This window comes from Calliopsis andreniformis, chromosome 3 (assembly GCF_051401765.1).
Source record: "Calliopsis andreniformis isolate RMS-2024a chromosome 3, iyCalAndr_principal, whole genome shotgun sequence".
Classification (NCBI taxonomy): domain Eukaryota; kingdom Metazoa; phylum Arthropoda; class Insecta; order Hymenoptera; family Andrenidae; genus Calliopsis; species Calliopsis andreniformis.
This window is the reverse complement of record NC_135064.1, coordinates 21,157,076-21,172,253: the sequence shown is the minus strand read 5'-3', so window position 1 is coordinate 21,172,253 and position 15,178 is coordinate 21,157,076. Positions and strand designations below refer to the sequence as shown.

The following is a 15,178-nucleotide window of genomic DNA, read 5'->3' as shown; positions in this document are numbered from 1 at the left end:
ATACAAACTTTACAAATTTCAATGTTCATTCAAATTAGCTAATTTTTTCATTAATGGAAATAATGGATGAAATGAAGGTAAATTTTGTTGTCTGACAGTTAATTGATAACGTTCCAATGGTCCACTGCAAAATGCTAATCTGTCTCTTTCATTTGGATGCTTATCCATCCACTGAGATAATCGTCCAACAGACCAACTTGCGCTCTAAATTCGTAAAATAGTTTTAAATTTAAATATATTTGTTTACCAAAGAGTTAAAATTAATTTCTACTAGATAATAATATATATGAGTTTGTATTTCTGTATTTCAAGTTTATATTTTTGTACCTGATGTGGAGATACTAATTCTGGAGGTGCTGTAGAAAATAGGTATAGAAGTACAAGAGAAGGAGGTATACTACTTTCTCCTTCTGTTTCTAAAACTTTTTGGACAATTTCCTCTGGACTAAGTGGAAGCAATGCTTTTAATGCCCGTAGTATTCTGTATTGTTGTTGTTCTGATGCTCCTAATTGTCCTCCTCTGCATAATGGAGCAACAGCTACTTCTATCTAGATAATAATTTTGCACTTAAAATTTCTTTACATAGCATATTGTAATAACGACGTACCTGGCTGAAGTCTACAATAAGTTTTGCTCTTCCAAAATCAGTTACGGGTCTTAGTAAGCAAGCGTGTCTTACAAAAAGTTCAATACATCGTGATGCAACGGTCTTGCAACTGAAATATTAATAATTATTGTCAGTGCTATATTATAACTACAATGTAAAATGTTATTTACCATTCAGTAACAACAGCTTGATTTTTATATGGTACGAGGAATGTATTCACGGAGCGTAAAATAAATCCTTGTAATTCACGCATATAAAGCGAACAGTTAATTTCTTTTCCTAAAGGGCTGGTTGTACTGCGTTATGAAAAAGATGAACCATTAATTAACTTATTTTTTCTACTAAATAATATTAAGCGTAGACTAACGCATATTTACTTACTCTCGAAATTCTGGATCATCGTGCATAGTTAAAATAATACTTTCAATGGCATCACTAATGGAAGCCAATAATGGTGATAATATATTTTTTGTTAATGTATCTGTTTCTTTAAGAGCCGTAGTAATTACCAAGGTTCCTTCAGATGGTAAACCACTAGATAAGTTTGCTATTACACGACTTATTTGACTAGAGAGATAATAAAGTAAATTTGCAAGTGTCACATTTGTTTGCTGTACACTTGTAGGAGAATCGATTACTTGACTAGCTTCACCTCCTACTAGTAACCCTTGCTCACATTTTAAACAAAAAAGTCGTATAGCTTTACCTACATTACGAGCAACTACCGTTGATAGAGGATCATCAACTAATGATACACTTAATTCACTGAAAACAAATTAATAAGTATTTTTTTCATACATTAAAATTAAGAAAATAGAGTATATTCTTTCTAATTTACTTTGTTACTGTACGAATAAGGGCATCAATTTCATCTTGCGTAGGTAATCCCTCACCAGAAAACATAGTATGCACTGGATCCAACAGCCGCGATACAGAACGTGATAAATATGCATTTTCAAATGGTGACAATACACTATGACTAAAAGAACGATACATATATTACTTCGTATTATTTAATAAAAATCTTCACACTTACTTGATATTGTAAATGCCAATATTTTGTGATCTTTCCTTTAATCGTTTACTCAGATCGAGAAATATCCTTAAAAATTTCGGATATTCACCTTCTAATGCTTGCTTTACAAAAGATGATCCTAAATATAAAAGAAACCATGTTAATTCTTTAAAAAACAAAACTTAAAATTGATATTTACCTTGTGCTCGTTCAACTAATACTTTTGAAAGTAGACAATTCACTTTATCCCAAAACTTTTGTGATAGTTCATCTAATCCTTTTGTATGGTGTTCCAATAATATTCGTTGTAATAACTCAATCTGAAATAGTGATCACAATTGATATTTGAAGATATAAATGGAGTTTAAATAGATTTTAAATGAATATTTTTCTATTACTTGCAAACATTGTGTATAAAGAGTATCTTGAAAAAGTCTTTCAAGATTTTCCCAAATTCGTGTACGTAAATTTCCAGAAGATCCTGGAGAAGGAATGGCTGCCCTCCCAGGTGCTCCTCTTCTTCCAAAATCCTGAGCTGGTGCTAAAGATACATCTAAAGATTCTGTGGCAATTTTTTCTATTTCGGATATAGCAGAATCCATAACATTATCTACAGCTCCATTTACAATTCCTAGATTTTGGAATACCTGTACTGCAGTACTGACCTGTTCATTATGGTTTTGTAATTAATATTTATAAGGGCATTAATATTTAAAATGTTAATATCTATTCACATACCTTTGTTCTATCCATTGTTTGTAAACCTTGAGATAATGTATGGGTTGCTATTCTTTGAACAGTAGTTCTATGAGTTTTGACAGCTTGCTGATCATCTGCTATAACATCTAAACCATTCAAATCTGTATCCATCATTAATTGTTCTAGAAATTAAGATTATTCATGTTGTATTCTGTAATATATTATAAAATATAAAATTAACTGGGTGGTAAATTAGTTGCATACCAAGTTCATGAAGACTATTAGCAGCTTTTATGATATCAGGACCTTGTACATTATTTGTCATTTGAGAATATAAACGCTTTGACAAATGTTGCATTCTGGCTACCCTCCTTAAAAGATCAGAAGTCTCGTGAAGCCGTGCCAAAACAATAGTTTGAGTTTCAATCCTGTTGAATGGGTCAACAATTTTTCCACGTAAACGTTCTACAGATGTCAAAAGACTCTAAAGAGGAATGTTTTTAAGATTACAGAGATTAACAGTCTTTAATTAACACTTGCGAAGATAATCCTTACCTGAACATGAGATTGCATTACTGAAAGCACACCTTCCAATTTTTCAACCCATGTTGCTTGTGATAACAGATCTTCATGATTCGCTAACACCTGTTTCTGTAGTTCAGCATTTAATATTTCAATGGCTAAAATAAATAAAAATATATAATAGTTTAAAGCAAATATGTATCTAACATTCTAATTTTATTATTTACCTTGTCCCAATTTATTTATTTGTTGTGCTACCGATAACACTTGACTGACATCGGCCTTTTTACAATCACCATCAAAAAATTGTTTGAAGAATTCTGCAAAATATATACTTAGGAAAATGTAATTAACATACCGCTTAAAAAATAATTTGAAATATATTACCGTCATTTTCTATTCCTTCCCAATTCGTGATTTCGTCCATTGTTGGATTATTAACAAATTGTTAATATCATTAAACGTGTAAAACGAGACGGAACGATACCCGTGACACGTAGCAAAGTTTTTTAGGTTGGTAATTAATTTACTTTTAATTCCTCTAAGTTTTCTTCTTATGGTTATCACTTGCTATATTTTATAGGACAGAACGTAAATGAAACCGCATTTATTTATGCCAGAGCAAAGTTTCATAGAAAACATTGTATCTGTTAAACATGTTCCATGTGTATTCGCATGTAGATAATATCTGTGAATTTCAATTCCAATCAGTGGTAGTGTAGTTTGTATATATGTGGTTATGTGTCAAGCGAATATAAGCTATTGAAATAAATTTAAGTTGTCATACAATCCTATGAACTGTATCGTGTTAAACAATCTACTTTAAAAAATGATACACAGTCTCTTTATCATCAATTCCTCAGGGTGAGTATAAGAAGAACCAATGAAACAGATGTGGCATTTGACAAGTAGGTACATGGTTAGAGGTTCATGTCATGTGTACAGATGCATCTGTAATACATGTATCTATTATTGAGAATAGCCGGTTTTATTTGTAATAGATAAGTATAGGTAAAAATGCCTTTTCTTAATTTTGTAAAATAAAAATGCTTGATCTTGTATGTAGAGATGTGTTCATGGAGAAGCATTGGAAGAGCGCAGTTGAAAGATCACTGTGCGATTATTTTTTTGATCAACAAAGAAGAGTTTTATCTCCTGAGGATACACCACCCATAATAGCAACACCACATCATTTTCTTATCAGTATATATCGTTGTAATATGTTCTTTGTTGCAGTATGCATGACAGAAGGTATTTGGAAAACCTTAAATAGCTTGTCTCGATTGTTAACTGTTTTAAATAACATATTTTATTAATTGCAGTTCCACCACTATTTGTAATAGAATTTTTACACAGAGTAGTAGATACATTTGAAGATTATTTCAGTGAATGTACAGAGACTATTATAAAAGAAAACTATGTGGTTGTGTATGAATTATTAGATGAAATGCTGGACAATGGTTTTCCACTAGCCACAGAATCCAATATATTGAAGGAACTTATTAAGCCACCAAATATTTTAAGAACAATTGCAAACACTGTTACAGGGAAGTCTAAGTAAGTATTATAATTATCTGTTGGTAGCAAAAAATAAAATAAATTTCTATTCATTATTAATCATAATAATCAATTACAGTGTCAGTGCAACATTGCCAAGTGGACAATTGTCCAATGTACCTTGGAGACGTACTGGTGTTAAATATACGAACAATGAAGCATATTTTGATGTTGTAGAAGAAGTAGATGCTATTATTGATAGAACTGGAGCAACTGTATTTGCAGAAATTCAGGGCTATGTATGTTGTTTGTAAACATACACTTAATTTCAGTCTTATGTATTAGTAAAAATAATTTTTGTAACATGTGTTACATTGCAGATTGATTGTTGTATAAAATTAAGTGGCATGCCAGATTTAACACTTTCTTTCATGAATCCTAGATTGTTTGATGATGTTAGTTTTCACCCTTGTGTAAGATTTAAGAGATGGGAGGTAAGAATAAATGAAGTACTGTTAAAAGCTATTTACATTATTAACAAAAAATGTATAATTTTTTTCAGTCAGAACGAATACTATCTTTTATTCCACCAGACGGAAATTTTCGACTTCTCTCATACCACATAGGATCACAAAGTATTGTAGCTATTCCAATATATGTGAGGCACAATATTAGTTTAAAGGAGCCAGGAGGTGGCAGATTAGATATAACTGTGGGACCAAAACAGACTATTGGCAGAACTGTATGTATTTGAAAACTAATATATTATTATATTATTAAAATATTACATACATTTCAGGTAGAAAATGTGACATTAGAAATTCCTATGCCAAAAATAGTTTTGAACTGTTCTCTAATCTCAAATCAAGGAAAATATTCATTTGATCCTGTCAGCAAAATTCTTTTATGGGATATTGGAAGGATAGATGTATCTAAATTACCAAATCTAAGAGGCTCTGTACGACAATTATGATGAAATAATTTATAGTATGTAAGTATATTTAGAAACTAATTGTGCAAACTTTTTTTTCAGATTACCATTCAAAGTTCTGGCAGTGTAATGGAATCTAACCCTGCAATTAATGTATGTTCATACTATATGTAACACTGTGGTATAATATTAATTGTGATATAATAATACTTATATTTTTTATTTTAGGTCCACTTTACAATTAACCAGTTAGCAGTTTCTGGTTTAAAAGTTAATCGATTAGATATGTATGGAGAAAAATATAAACCATTTAAAGGTGTTAAATATATTACTAAAGCTGGGAAATTTCAAATAAGAATGTAAATAAAAAAATATAAAAGTCGAAATATGGAATATAATATTTTTCATGTTATTGAAAGATCTAAATACTTGTCTTATAATTGATGAATTCTTGTATAATGAGTTAACTATTCTTTCAGAAGAAGAATTTGTTTCTTACTGCAACTTTTATTCATATTTTTTATGTATAAAATGTTAATAATTATTGAATCATAAAATCTTATAAAAATGATAATAAAATATGATAGTATACCTGAAACCTTTTATACATTAACTTTATTAGCAAAATATATTTCGTAAAAAACAATAAATAATACATGTAACTTTTTAACATACACTTTTATATCCTAAGTTATTCGTTTTAAAACGCAATTTATGTATGTACACATTTATGTCATAGAGTGAGGTCGTAATAATTTCTTGGCTTCAAAATCTTCCCATGTTGGGTGTGTTGCATATGTATACAAACGTTCCATGTTAGTAGCATAAATAGTATGATTACTAACAAGATTTTTATACATCTATTTAAAATATAACAAAGTTAAAAATATAATATATCAGAACTATTTTTAAGAAACTGTTTTCTCTTACCTTCAGTGTACGTTGTAAATCAGCTGTACTGACAGGTTTTAATGGGGGTGGAATAGTTTGTGGAGAACATGCATAAGCAAAAGCTGTAGCTTGTTCTGCTTCTTCAAAGTTTGGTTTTATCACAGGTACTTGACCATAAGGATCTACTATTTCTGTTGCAATATGATTTGATGATCGTAATACATGAGTAGAGTTTCTTTTCCATGAACTAGGTACTGGCTCTCCAATATTATAAATAAAAGAACCGTCTCTCACTGCATATCCTTTCCTCCTTGTAAATATTGCAGTAAGTATATTTTTCAAAAATATTTGTGTAGCAGCTATAACTATGTGTGCAGTATTTTCTTCTGCTCCATCCATGTTATTTTCCCATGCTGCAAGCATCAACCTTGCTAAGACAAAAGTTCTATCAGGCAGTACAAGTTCTTGTGCACTAGAACGATTTGCTCCAATAGGTTCATCTCCAACAGGCGAAGATGTTTGGCTTAATACTTCAACATACATATCTGCGGGCTAAATGTAATGTATAAAAATATCTATATTGTACACATAGAGTAAAAAGATGAATTAATTATTTATTTTACAAACCTCAAAATTTGATTTATCAGTTTTGTATTTACGTTTTAATCGTAATCTTTTTTCTTTTATAGCCTTGTCTCGGTCTATCTTACGAGTGGGTGTAGCAGCAGCTAGACCTCTAACTTTATTAAATAAGCACAAAAGAAACTCATTATGTAGATGAACTTGGTCTTCTGTCATTATATTTCTTGCCTCATAGTCAAATTCTTCTTTTGTTGTCTGAAATAATGATATTTTATAGACAACAATCTTATGACGTTGTAAAATAATGTTTCTATACCTTCATTTGAAACCAAAGCTTCATTTTCTCAAAATACCTGTCAATAATAATGAAAATTAGTTTACAATAACAAAATAACATTTTAAATAAAAGAAAATTAAAAATTGGGGCGTTTGAACACTATCTATAAGGTATAAATTAAAAAATATTGACCATCCAATAATTGTCTTTTGCTTAACATGTTCGAAATATGCAACGCAATTTTGATTTATTTTTCGAATTGAAAATGTATCTTACACTTTGGCATTTTCACCAAGTGATGCTACAAGACTCTTTCTAGCTAAATTTAATTCTTTGGATGTCGTCATTATTAAAAACTACTTTAAATCCAATAACCTATGTTGTCAACTTTCAAGTGTATTTTATGAACAATGCTTTCAGACTTTGTTTTAATTTATACTGTAGTAATTTCAATCTATCTACACTATTAGTTTTGGTTGTTTTCCGTAATTTAACCAAATTATGCGAAATACTGTCACATTTCTCTATAACTATATGTCACTATTGGCTGCCATGTTGACGCGCGTAAATATTGACATTTTCTCATTTCAAACTATTGAAAATATGAAAACTACATTTTTCGAAGTACTTATAAGACATAAATATTATGGCTGAATATTATAAAAAAATTAAAATATATATTTGATGATGCAAATCAACTTAGAAATTTAAATTAAATTATATTAAAAGACATTGAAACAAGATATTTAAAAAATTCAATTTATTTTACAAAAACATTGGTACAAAATTATTACATGTATAAGTATAAACATACGTATACATATTATTGGTTTTAATAAAATTTACCTACATTATACTTAACATCTGAACTTCAACCTTACAATTCTTAACTTGTGTTATTATTTTTTTGTATATACATAAGAAAATTATTGCTTAATTATTTAATCAATATTGAAAATATACACCAAATATATAAATACATGTTTCAACAATTATTTTAACATTTTTTTCACTTATAATGTCATAAATTATTTGATTGTTGTAATATAAAATAATATCCAAGCAATATGAAAAGTTCGAAGTTTTCGTAATATCTTTCTTTCCACAGAAATGTACATTATATTTTGCTAATCTTTTCATTTATCTTTTTCTACCAATTTAACTTTCATGTTTGTTGCTGTCACTTCTGTATTAGTTTAATTTTGCGTCACCTAATTTCTTTTGCTGGAATTTTGGAGTGTACTAAATCCCATGTTATGAGCGTTTTATCTGGTTTAGTACACAAATCCATTATAACTTGAGCACCTTTTGTTGCTTGCACTACTCCTAAACATGTCCCAGCTGCCATGTTATATATAGGTGTGCCATTCTAGATAAAAGTAATTTTCTTTAGTAGAGGAATGAATTCATGAATATAACGTAGTTGATATAAATAAAGTAATATACGCTTACAGCACTCTTATGACGCCATTCCTGATTACCACCCATTTCGTGGCATTTTCCAAGTTTCGCTATTTTTTCCGCTCCTTCCATGCAAAGCATTTGGCCAAGTACCAATTCCTTTTTATCTGTTTCATACCACATCTGTATAAATCAAAATAGTGAAAGTTTAAAGAAGAATACAAGTGCCAGAGAAATAACGTTTTAACAAATACTATTATTAATTCTTACCTGTGATTTAATTCTCAAACATGGTAATAAAATAAGTTTAGAACCTTTTGTTTTAATATCTTTTTCACTTTGAACACATAATGCTGTATTGACAAGTCTAATTTGATACTCATCTGTATAATTTCTTTTTCTGGAATGCCAAGGTTGCATTGGTCTCTGTTCTAGTTTTGTCCACTTATCTTTTAATCTGTTCTTATTATCATCTGGCAATGTTAATTCAGGATACACTACTCTCAAATACCATGCAAAGTTTTTACAATTTAATTTTTCGCGCAATTTCACTCTATCTGTGATATCGCCATAGTCTATCTTCTTAACATTTTTTAAGAAGTAATCTTTATATTCGTCTAACCAAACATGCGCCACTCGAAGCGAATTTTTTAACATAGTGTCATGTTGGTCATCTGCACCATATGGTCTGCGCCTTCTAAACACATGTCCAACTCTTGAACAGGGTATTAGTTCAATGCTTCCACCACACATCCAAATCTGAAAAATATTATTAATTACTATTGTATAATATTTAATATGTAGTCAAATAATGTTTTGCTATAGCTGCCTTACTCTGAATGATATTTCTAGATTTTCTCCACCCCAGATATCCATACCAGAATCATACTCTCCCAATTTTGTAAAATATTCTCTATCCATTGCAAACAATCCTCCAGCCATTGTTGGCGATCTATTTAGTAGTAATTACCAACATTTGCATTATAAAATAAATATACATACGCATATATATATAAATATATGACCTCACTTTATAGGTTTTATAAAGTCTTCATCATGCGCCAAAGTACCAACTGGTAAATTATCCCATTTAAAATGTAAACCCCAGTTGAATCCACCTCTTACCAGAGGGCTACTAGTATACTGAAACGTATCTGGGTTGATAATATCAATAACTGGCATAGCAACTATAGTTTTTGAATAAGCAATCCGTGACAGAAGTGGTTCTATCCACATTCTGTTTACTTCTATGTGACTATCTAAGAAAATCAGAACTTCCCCAGTTGCCTTTCTTGCGCCAAACATTCTTGCTCGAATCAACCCTTCTCGTTTTTCAGTCTTGAAAAGCTTTACTTTATTATCAAAATTATTATTAATGTATGCCTCAACCTTTTCATGCATATCTTTGCTATCACTCCAATCATTTATTAAGATGATTTCATGTAGAAGATGTGCTGGTGTTCTATCAACGATAGAATGTAAAGATCTGATAAGTGTCATGTAATGTTCATTGTAAAAACATATAACAATACTAGCATTTGGTAAATTGTTAGAGTATTTTTGTATTTCGCACAATTTGTGTCTTGTATCTGGTAATTCTCTACGTAAACCAATATTGTCTGACACTAAAATATTAAAAGAATAATTCTTATATCCTTCATCTCGTTTTCGTTGATCATCATAGTTTTTTACCATTCCTAATTCATCTAAACCTATAAAGAAATTAATACCTTTAACAAATTAACTTTTTCAAAGATATAATATCATAAACATACCTTCTCCTAAAGTAACAGCAGGCTTTACTGGTACAGGTTGCAATTGTTGTAAAAGTTTGTCACTATTTTTGAAATTCATCCCTTTTAAATTATAGGCAGCCTTATTAGACAAAATTTCTTTATCACTATGAAAAACTCGATTATCGCGTAGTCCAAGTTCACGATCGTTAAACATAAATTCCTTTGATAACTTTGAGTTCTGTGATGTTAAGATTGTTGGATTGACAACATTGGTACTTTGTGCTAGTTTTGAATAAAGATATAAACTGAAAGCCCATGTTATTGAGGCTATTACTATTCCTGATATAAATGAAAGGTACCTTGTAGACATCATCTACAAATTGTAAGAAAACACAAATGTAATATATACAAAAATCAAATGCATAATCTGTATTCATTGTTAATGTTAATTATACTGAAAATGAAATATTTCAAATAAATAATATACTTACTGTTACAATGTTTGAGCGTCAATCAATATTCAGATTAAGATTATTTTCTGTAGTACATTCTATCATTCATCGAAATATCATACGGATAACGATACTTCAAAATGTATTTCACCATCTTGGAATTTTCCGTACCAGCTGTTTTGTTGACTGTTTATTATTTTATGATATTTGCTTGTAAAAATAAGCATTTCTAGTCATAAATAGTATAAGAAATAGTTATTGAAAATTTATTATTTTATAATGAAATTTATGTGAAATTACAAAATTGTGCGCCTCTATTCTAAGAACGAATTCTATTTTACTAACCGCCCCTGTGGCCTAATGGATAAGGCATCGGTCTCCTAAACCGGGGATTGTGGGTTCGAGTCCCACCAGGGGTAAATTGATTAAAATTATTTTTTTGTAGGCAAAACTTTTCATACTGGTAAGAATTTTTATGTTGCATATTTATAATTTATAAAACACTAAATTAATGAGGTATTAATTTTATTTGTATAAATATTTAATACGAACAGTGAAATTTTCGTTACATGATTTTATTATAAGAATATAAAGTAGTATTCTCTTTTTATGATTCATCATTTTTTACATCTGCTGCGTAATGAGCAATGAATCGCGCAGATGGATCACGAACTCCTTTTACCCAGCGTGGCATCCAAAAATATGGCACAAAACATTCTCCTTGTCCTCCGTAATACTTTTCGAAAATATTTCTAAAATACGAGAAAATGATTGATTAATTTTCGACATATTCATATAGATATAAAGGATATGTCAGAATTAACACTATTATTACCTATAATAAAGTGCTTCTTTAGTTTTTGCAGTGCAATGAGTATACTTAATTTGAGCTTTTTCTAATTCTTCATCTGATATACTCTCATCCACAATTTCATGTATGATTTGAAACAGAGACTTTTTAACTGACGTTACGCCATCACTAAATGCTTCTTTGTGTCTCCATAATATATTTGATGGTAACAGATTAGTGTCATTAAATGCAGATCTCAACAAATGTTTCTCAATTCCTCCTGCATTAAATAATATACTTACTGTACGTTTTAATTGGTTTATATTATATTAAACATTCTATTTAATCATACCCTGAGGTTGTCTAGAAGCAGCGTCTAAAGATAGATAATAATTTGTAAATTGAAGATCTAGGAATGGAACTCGTAATTCTAAACTGAATGCACTGGTTGTTCTATCTGCCCTCAAGCCATCATATAAATAGATATCTTTTAATAATCTAAGAGATTCGTTATGAGATTCTAATGGATTAGGTGCATCTCTGAAATAAATATATCCTTGTGCTAGTTCATCTGCACCTTCTCCACTAAATATCACAGTTGTTTTTGTGTTTTCTTTAATATATTTTGAAATAATGTACATGCTGAAATAAAAATTTATTTAAAATGTTGACAAATATTTTTATTCAAAGATACTTTAAAGGTGTTTTACCCAATAGAAGCTCTGACTGTGGTAATGTCAAAAGTTTCCAACTGATAGATCAATTTGTCCAAAATACTCTTTACATCTTCTTGTGAAAATGTGATTTCATGATGTTCTGTTCCTATATGATTTGCAACCTAAAAAAAGAAAAAAGAATATTTTGAATGAAGTATTGACATAAGAATTGAAGTAATGTAAATTAAAAATAGTTTTTTCAACCTGTCTAGCTGCAATAATGTCTGGACTGTCACCCATTCCAATAGCAAAACTTTGTATTTTATAAGGCAAGTTTTCTTCTTTTGCATGTTTTACAAGTAAAGCAGCAATTAAACTTGAATCTAAACCGCCAGATAAGAGACACCCAATCCTTCTGTCAGCCATTAATCTTTTCTTCACAGCAGCTGAGAGCAATGTCCTTATGTTTCCATGTATATCTGTAGTACTTAGATCTAAAAAATACATATAATAATAATGTATGTTAGAAGTTTGTTAGTAATAACCTTCAATTATATGTACAGACCATTGTAAGGAATATAGACTTGAAAATTGGGCTTATCTCCAGGTTTATGATAATTGACTCTTGTCAGTAGTTTTGTTCGGCCATCATTTAAAATTTCATACTCTTCATAGTGGCCTGGTGGAAATGGTTCTAACACCCATTTTGATGTTATTTGTTTTGTTATTTCCATAAGTCCCTAAATATATATTTCATTATACTAAATATTTATTTTTTTCTAAGACAAATCATTTCATTCCTTACCTTGCTTTCTGAACAAACTGCCAATTGTCCATCATCAGAGTATAATCGGAAGAGAGGTCTAATGCCATATGGATCTCTACCAATCAGAATTCTTCTTTTTTCAATATCCATCACACAAAATGCAAAAACACCATCAAGCATTTTGGCAACATTTTCAACACCATTATTTTGATATAAATGTATTATCACCTCAACATCACATTGGGTGGAACACTTATATCCATACTCTTCACTGAGCTGCAAAATTGGACTTAAGTTAAAGTAGTCTTTTAATAAAATAAGATAATAATTTGTAACATTAGTTTTACTTTTTTGTGATTATAAATTTCACCATTGCATAATAGAAAAAGATGTGGATATTTGTAAAGTCTCATAGGCTGCATTCCATGAAGATTGTCAACAATAGCTAATCTGTGAAATCCAAGGAACCCATTCTAAAAATTAAAGTAATACAATTTTGAATATAGTATATAAATGAACTATTTATGTGTATTCTTAAAAGCATATAGAAGTATTTATAAAAATCATACTTTAACAACAATATCAGATTCAAGCTTAAAAGCTTCTGGCCCACGATGTGTTATCTTCTCAAAGTTTTTACAAATACAAGGCAAGGACTGTCCATCCAAACCAAAGAGAGCCCATATTCCACACATTGTGCCCAAAACAAATTTTCTTTATTGATCTGTAACACATCACCATAAGCTATTATTAATAATTTTTATTGTAAGTAAGTTGTTGAGATCCTCACATAGTCACATACTATATGAAACAAATGATAAACAGTAACAGTGTCTATAACAATTTATTACTAACACTACATAAGAGCTACATATTTTTAATATCGAATATTTGAGTTATAGTAACAAGTTCTTTAAAATAAATTAAAACTTTCTCTTACATCTTTAGATCCTTCCAACCGTACAGCGTTTGAAGTTGCGGTATAAACACACGTAATTTTATACACGTATTCGCGACTGCGCATTTATACTTACATGCAGTGTAACGACATTTATCAAACAGGGTATTGAAATCAAGAAAAGGAGATAAAATAAAATAGAATGTAGGAATTTATTATGAATAAAATGTGAATATCTTCCTCATTTTTAATTTTAATTTGTTCCAATATCCAATATCTTATCGTTGAAAAACTGTGACCTTTTAAAACACAATATAATCGCACCATATGTTTACATTTTTCTTCTCTGTATTTTTGATATTCTTACAAGACGATTACTTTACGTCTGTATTATTAAAAATTTATGATATTTTGTTCTGACAATATAGATCAAGTTTTATTTATTATTATTAGTAGAAGTATCATCTATCAGTAATGTGTTTGATGTGATTGCAATGCGTATGTAATTAATCTATTGGTGCATATATATGTATATATTTAATCAATTATTTGAAAGTATTTAAAAGAACGATCGAACGAAATTATGTCCGTATTTGAAAGAACTATCAGGAAATTAATGAGATTATAAATTTCCAACACGTTCAGTGTGAGGTAGATACGAAAAGCGGTCGTTTTCGCACTGAATGAGTTAAAGTATGAATCCATTATAATAATAAACGAATTACCTATACATACTTATCATTGACCGATGTATCTGGTCTGTTAACAACATATGCTTACAGTTGCACACATGTATATTTATGAATTTAAGGTTTAGAAACACTTGCACATATGCATGTAAAACACGACTAGACTTACAACGAAATAATGGAACAACCTACAATCATAAAGAGCTTAACGCAATTATTATTTCTCTATTATCAACCCCTCATAGTCAAGTAACTTTTTCAAGCATTTTTCACGCTCCTGTTTTACCTAAGTTTCATCATCCCACTTGCAATAACAGAAACAAACAAGTGGCACATATGTCCCACGAAAGGGTTAAACAAGATCATCTAATTCCCCAAATAATTGTCATAGTTTCATCAAAAAGCCGAGCGACAGTGCCACAGCACTGAATATCATAACTCTACAAATCCATTACAATTTTATCTCCCCAATAACTCCTCACGATGCATCGGTAACAGTGGCTAATCTTGCCGAGTGTTCGGTGCTGCCCTCTTTGATCCCCACCGCGAAATTATATACCACGAATTCAGCGATTCGTCGCGCGACGGTGGGGGGTGCGTACGATTGCCATTTCTCTTTTCCGGCACGTTCTTTTTCCCATTGAATTGGTGAGTGGCGGTTTTTCGGCGGTGCTCGCGTTCGACGTTCGGCCTCGGCGGTGTCCAGCCGCGTCCATGCACCGCGCGAGCGAGCGAAGGGAGCCGGTGCGCGAATCGTGCGGCCAGACT

General features: G+C 30.4%; 5 protein-coding genes and 1 non-coding gene across 8 annotated transcripts; 2 read left to right on the top strand and 4 right to left on the bottom strand.

Moving 5' to 3' along the window:
* Nucleotides 1-18: 18 nt before the first annotated feature.
* Fws (Conserved oligomeric Golgi complex subunit 5 four way stop) lies at nucleotides 19-3,352 on the bottom strand. The gene is made up of 14 exons (XM_076393088.1): nucleotides 3,232-3,352; nucleotides 3,072-3,164; nucleotides 2,878-3,002; nucleotides 2,587-2,806; nucleotides 2,362-2,504; nucleotides 2,022-2,288; nucleotides 1,823-1,943; nucleotides 1,645-1,762; nucleotides 1,447-1,587; nucleotides 990-1,373; nucleotides 779-904; nucleotides 609-717; nucleotides 328-549; nucleotides 19-204 (listed from the first exon to the last, which is right to left on the bottom strand). Exons 1-14 carry the CDS (start codon nucleotides 3,269-3,271, stop codon nucleotides 19-21), a joined length of 2,295 nt encoding a protein of 764 aa, XP_076249203.1. The 5' UTR covers nucleotides 3,272-3,352.
* Nucleotides 3,353-3,425: 73 nt separating this feature from the next.
* On the top strand, nucleotides 3,426-5,765 carry Carmine (AP-3 complex subunit carmine). Its single transcript, XM_076393097.1, has 9 exons — nucleotides 3,426-3,708; nucleotides 3,911-4,095; nucleotides 4,167-4,401; nucleotides 4,481-4,640; nucleotides 4,722-4,835; nucleotides 4,904-5,083; nucleotides 5,141-5,299; nucleotides 5,375-5,425; nucleotides 5,501-5,765. Exons 1-9 carry the CDS (start codon nucleotides 3,674-3,676, stop codon nucleotides 5,633-5,635), a joined length of 1,254 nt encoding a protein of 417 aa, XP_076249212.1. The 5' UTR covers nucleotides 3,426-3,673; the 3' UTR covers nucleotides 5,636-5,765.
* A 94-nt stretch (nucleotides 5,766-5,859) lies between these two features.
* LOC143188695 (transcriptional adapter 1) lies at nucleotides 5,860-7,553 on the bottom strand. 2 transcript variants are annotated; one of them, XM_076393098.1, is made up of 5 exons: nucleotides 7,299-7,553; nucleotides 7,062-7,098; nucleotides 6,791-7,000; nucleotides 6,203-6,715; nucleotides 5,860-6,132 (listed from the first exon to the last, which is right to left on the bottom strand). In XM_076393098.1, the coding sequence occupies exons 1-5, from the start codon at nucleotides 7,367-7,369 to the stop codon at nucleotides 6,001-6,003; spliced, it is 963 nt and encodes a 320-aa protein (XP_076249213.1). In that variant the 5' UTR covers nucleotides 7,370-7,553; the 3' UTR covers nucleotides 5,860-6,000. The 2 variants fall into 2 exon arrangements, with proteins under 2 accessions (XP_076249213.1, XP_076249214.1); XM_076393099.1 differs by having other exon boundaries at nucleotides 7,215-7,301.
* A 245-nt stretch (nucleotides 7,554-7,798) lies between these two features.
* Nucleotides 7,799-10,777, bottom strand: Pgant35a (polypeptide N-acetylgalactosaminyltransferase 35A). The gene is made up of 7 exons (XM_076393562.1): nucleotides 10,651-10,777; nucleotides 10,199-10,532; nucleotides 9,454-10,135; nucleotides 9,258-9,375; nucleotides 8,694-9,182; nucleotides 8,475-8,606; nucleotides 7,799-8,391 (listed from the first exon to the last, which is right to left on the bottom strand). Exons 2-7 carry the CDS (start codon nucleotides 10,530-10,532, stop codon nucleotides 8,230-8,232), a joined length of 1,917 nt encoding a protein of 638 aa, XP_076249677.1. The 5' UTR covers nucleotides 10,651-10,777; the 3' UTR covers nucleotides 7,799-8,229.
* Nucleotides 10,778-10,957: 180 nt separating this feature from the next.
* Trnar-ccu (transfer RNA arginine (anticodon CCU)) lies at nucleotides 10,958-11,030 on the top strand. Its single transcript has one exon. It is a non-coding gene; the product is annotated as a tRNA-Arg (tRNA).
* A 95-nt stretch (nucleotides 11,031-11,125) lies between these two features.
* Asns (asparagine synthetase) lies at nucleotides 11,126-15,008 on the bottom strand. Of its 2 annotated transcripts, XM_076374909.1 has the most exons (11): nucleotides 14,697-15,008; nucleotides 14,457-14,614; nucleotides 13,393-13,547; nucleotides 13,171-13,296; nucleotides 12,863-13,099; nucleotides 12,623-12,797; nucleotides 12,322-12,551; nucleotides 12,112-12,239; nucleotides 11,754-12,043; nucleotides 11,447-11,681; nucleotides 11,126-11,363 (listed from the first exon to the last, which is right to left on the bottom strand). In XM_076374909.1, the coding sequence occupies exons 3-11, from the start codon at nucleotides 13,516-13,518 to the stop codon at nucleotides 11,219-11,221; spliced, it is 1,692 nt and encodes a 563-aa protein (XP_076231024.1). In that variant the 5' UTR covers nucleotides 13,519-13,547; nucleotides 14,457-14,614; nucleotides 14,697-15,008; the 3' UTR covers nucleotides 11,126-11,218. The 2 variants fall into 2 exon arrangements, with proteins under 2 accessions (XP_076231024.1, XP_076231025.1); XM_076374910.1 differs by lacking the exons at nucleotides 14,457-14,614; nucleotides 14,697-15,008 and adding an exon at nucleotides 13,764-14,169.
* Between the last annotated feature and the right edge of the window lie 170 nt (nucleotides 15,009-15,178).

Bases quoted from the DNA above. Each gene is read 5' to 3' on its own strand.
- Fws (XM_076393088.1), bottom strand. From the start codon at position 3,271: ATGGACGAAATCACGAATTGGGAAGGAATAGAAAATGACG. The intron at 2,505-2,586 runs GTATGCAACTAA...CTTAATTTCTAG, and splicing joins TAATAGTCTTCATGAACTTG to AACAATTAATGATGGATACA. The intron at 2,289-2,361 runs GTATGTGAATAG...CATAATGAACAG, and splicing joins AAACAATGGATAGAACAAAG to GTCAGTACTGCAGTACAGGT.
- Carmine (XM_076393097.1), top strand. From the start codon at position 3,674: ATGATACACAGTCTCTTTATCATCAATTCCTCAGG. The intron at 3,709-3,910 runs GTGAGTATAAGA...TCTTGTATGTAG, and splicing joins TTTATCATCAATTCCTCAGG to AGATGTGTTCATGGAGAAGC. The intron at 4,402-4,480 runs GTAAGTATTATA...AATCAATTACAG, and splicing joins ACTGTTACAGGGAAGTCTAA to TGTCAGTGCAACATTGCCAA.
- LOC143188695 (XM_076393098.1), bottom strand. From the start codon at position 7,369: ATGACGACATCCAAAGAATTAAATTTAGCTAGAAAGAGTCTTGTAGCA. The intron at 7,099-7,298 runs GTAAGATACATT...TATTATTGACAG, and splicing joins CTTGGTGAAAATGCCAAAGT to GTATTTTGAGAAAATGAAGC. The intron at 6,133-6,202 runs GTAAGAGAAAAC...TATTTTAAATAG, and splicing joins ATTTACAACGTACACTGAAG to ATGTATAAAAATCTTGTTAG.
- Pgant35a (XM_076393562.1), bottom strand. From the start codon at position 10,532: ATGATGTCTACAAGGTACCTTTCATTTATATCAGGAATAGTAATAGCC. The intron at 8,607-8,693 runs GTAAGAATTAAT...TGATTTATACAG, and splicing joins GTTTGAGAATTAAATCACAG to ATGTGGTATGAAACAGATAA. The intron at 8,392-8,474 runs GTAAGCGTATAT...ACTTTTATCTAG, and splicing joins AATGGCGTCATAAGAGTGCT to AATGGCACACCTATATATAA.
- Asns (XM_076374909.1), bottom strand. From the start codon at position 13,518: ATGTGTGGAATATGGGCTCTCTTTGGTTTGGATGGACAGTCCTTGCCT. The intron at 12,552-12,622 runs GTCTGTACATAT...TGTATTTTTTAG, and splicing joins AGTCTATATTCCTTACAATG to ATCTAAGTACTACAGATATA. The intron at 11,364-11,446 runs GTAATAATAGTG...CTCGTATTTTAG, and splicing joins AAAGAAGCACTTTATTATAG to AAATATTTTCGAAAAGTATT.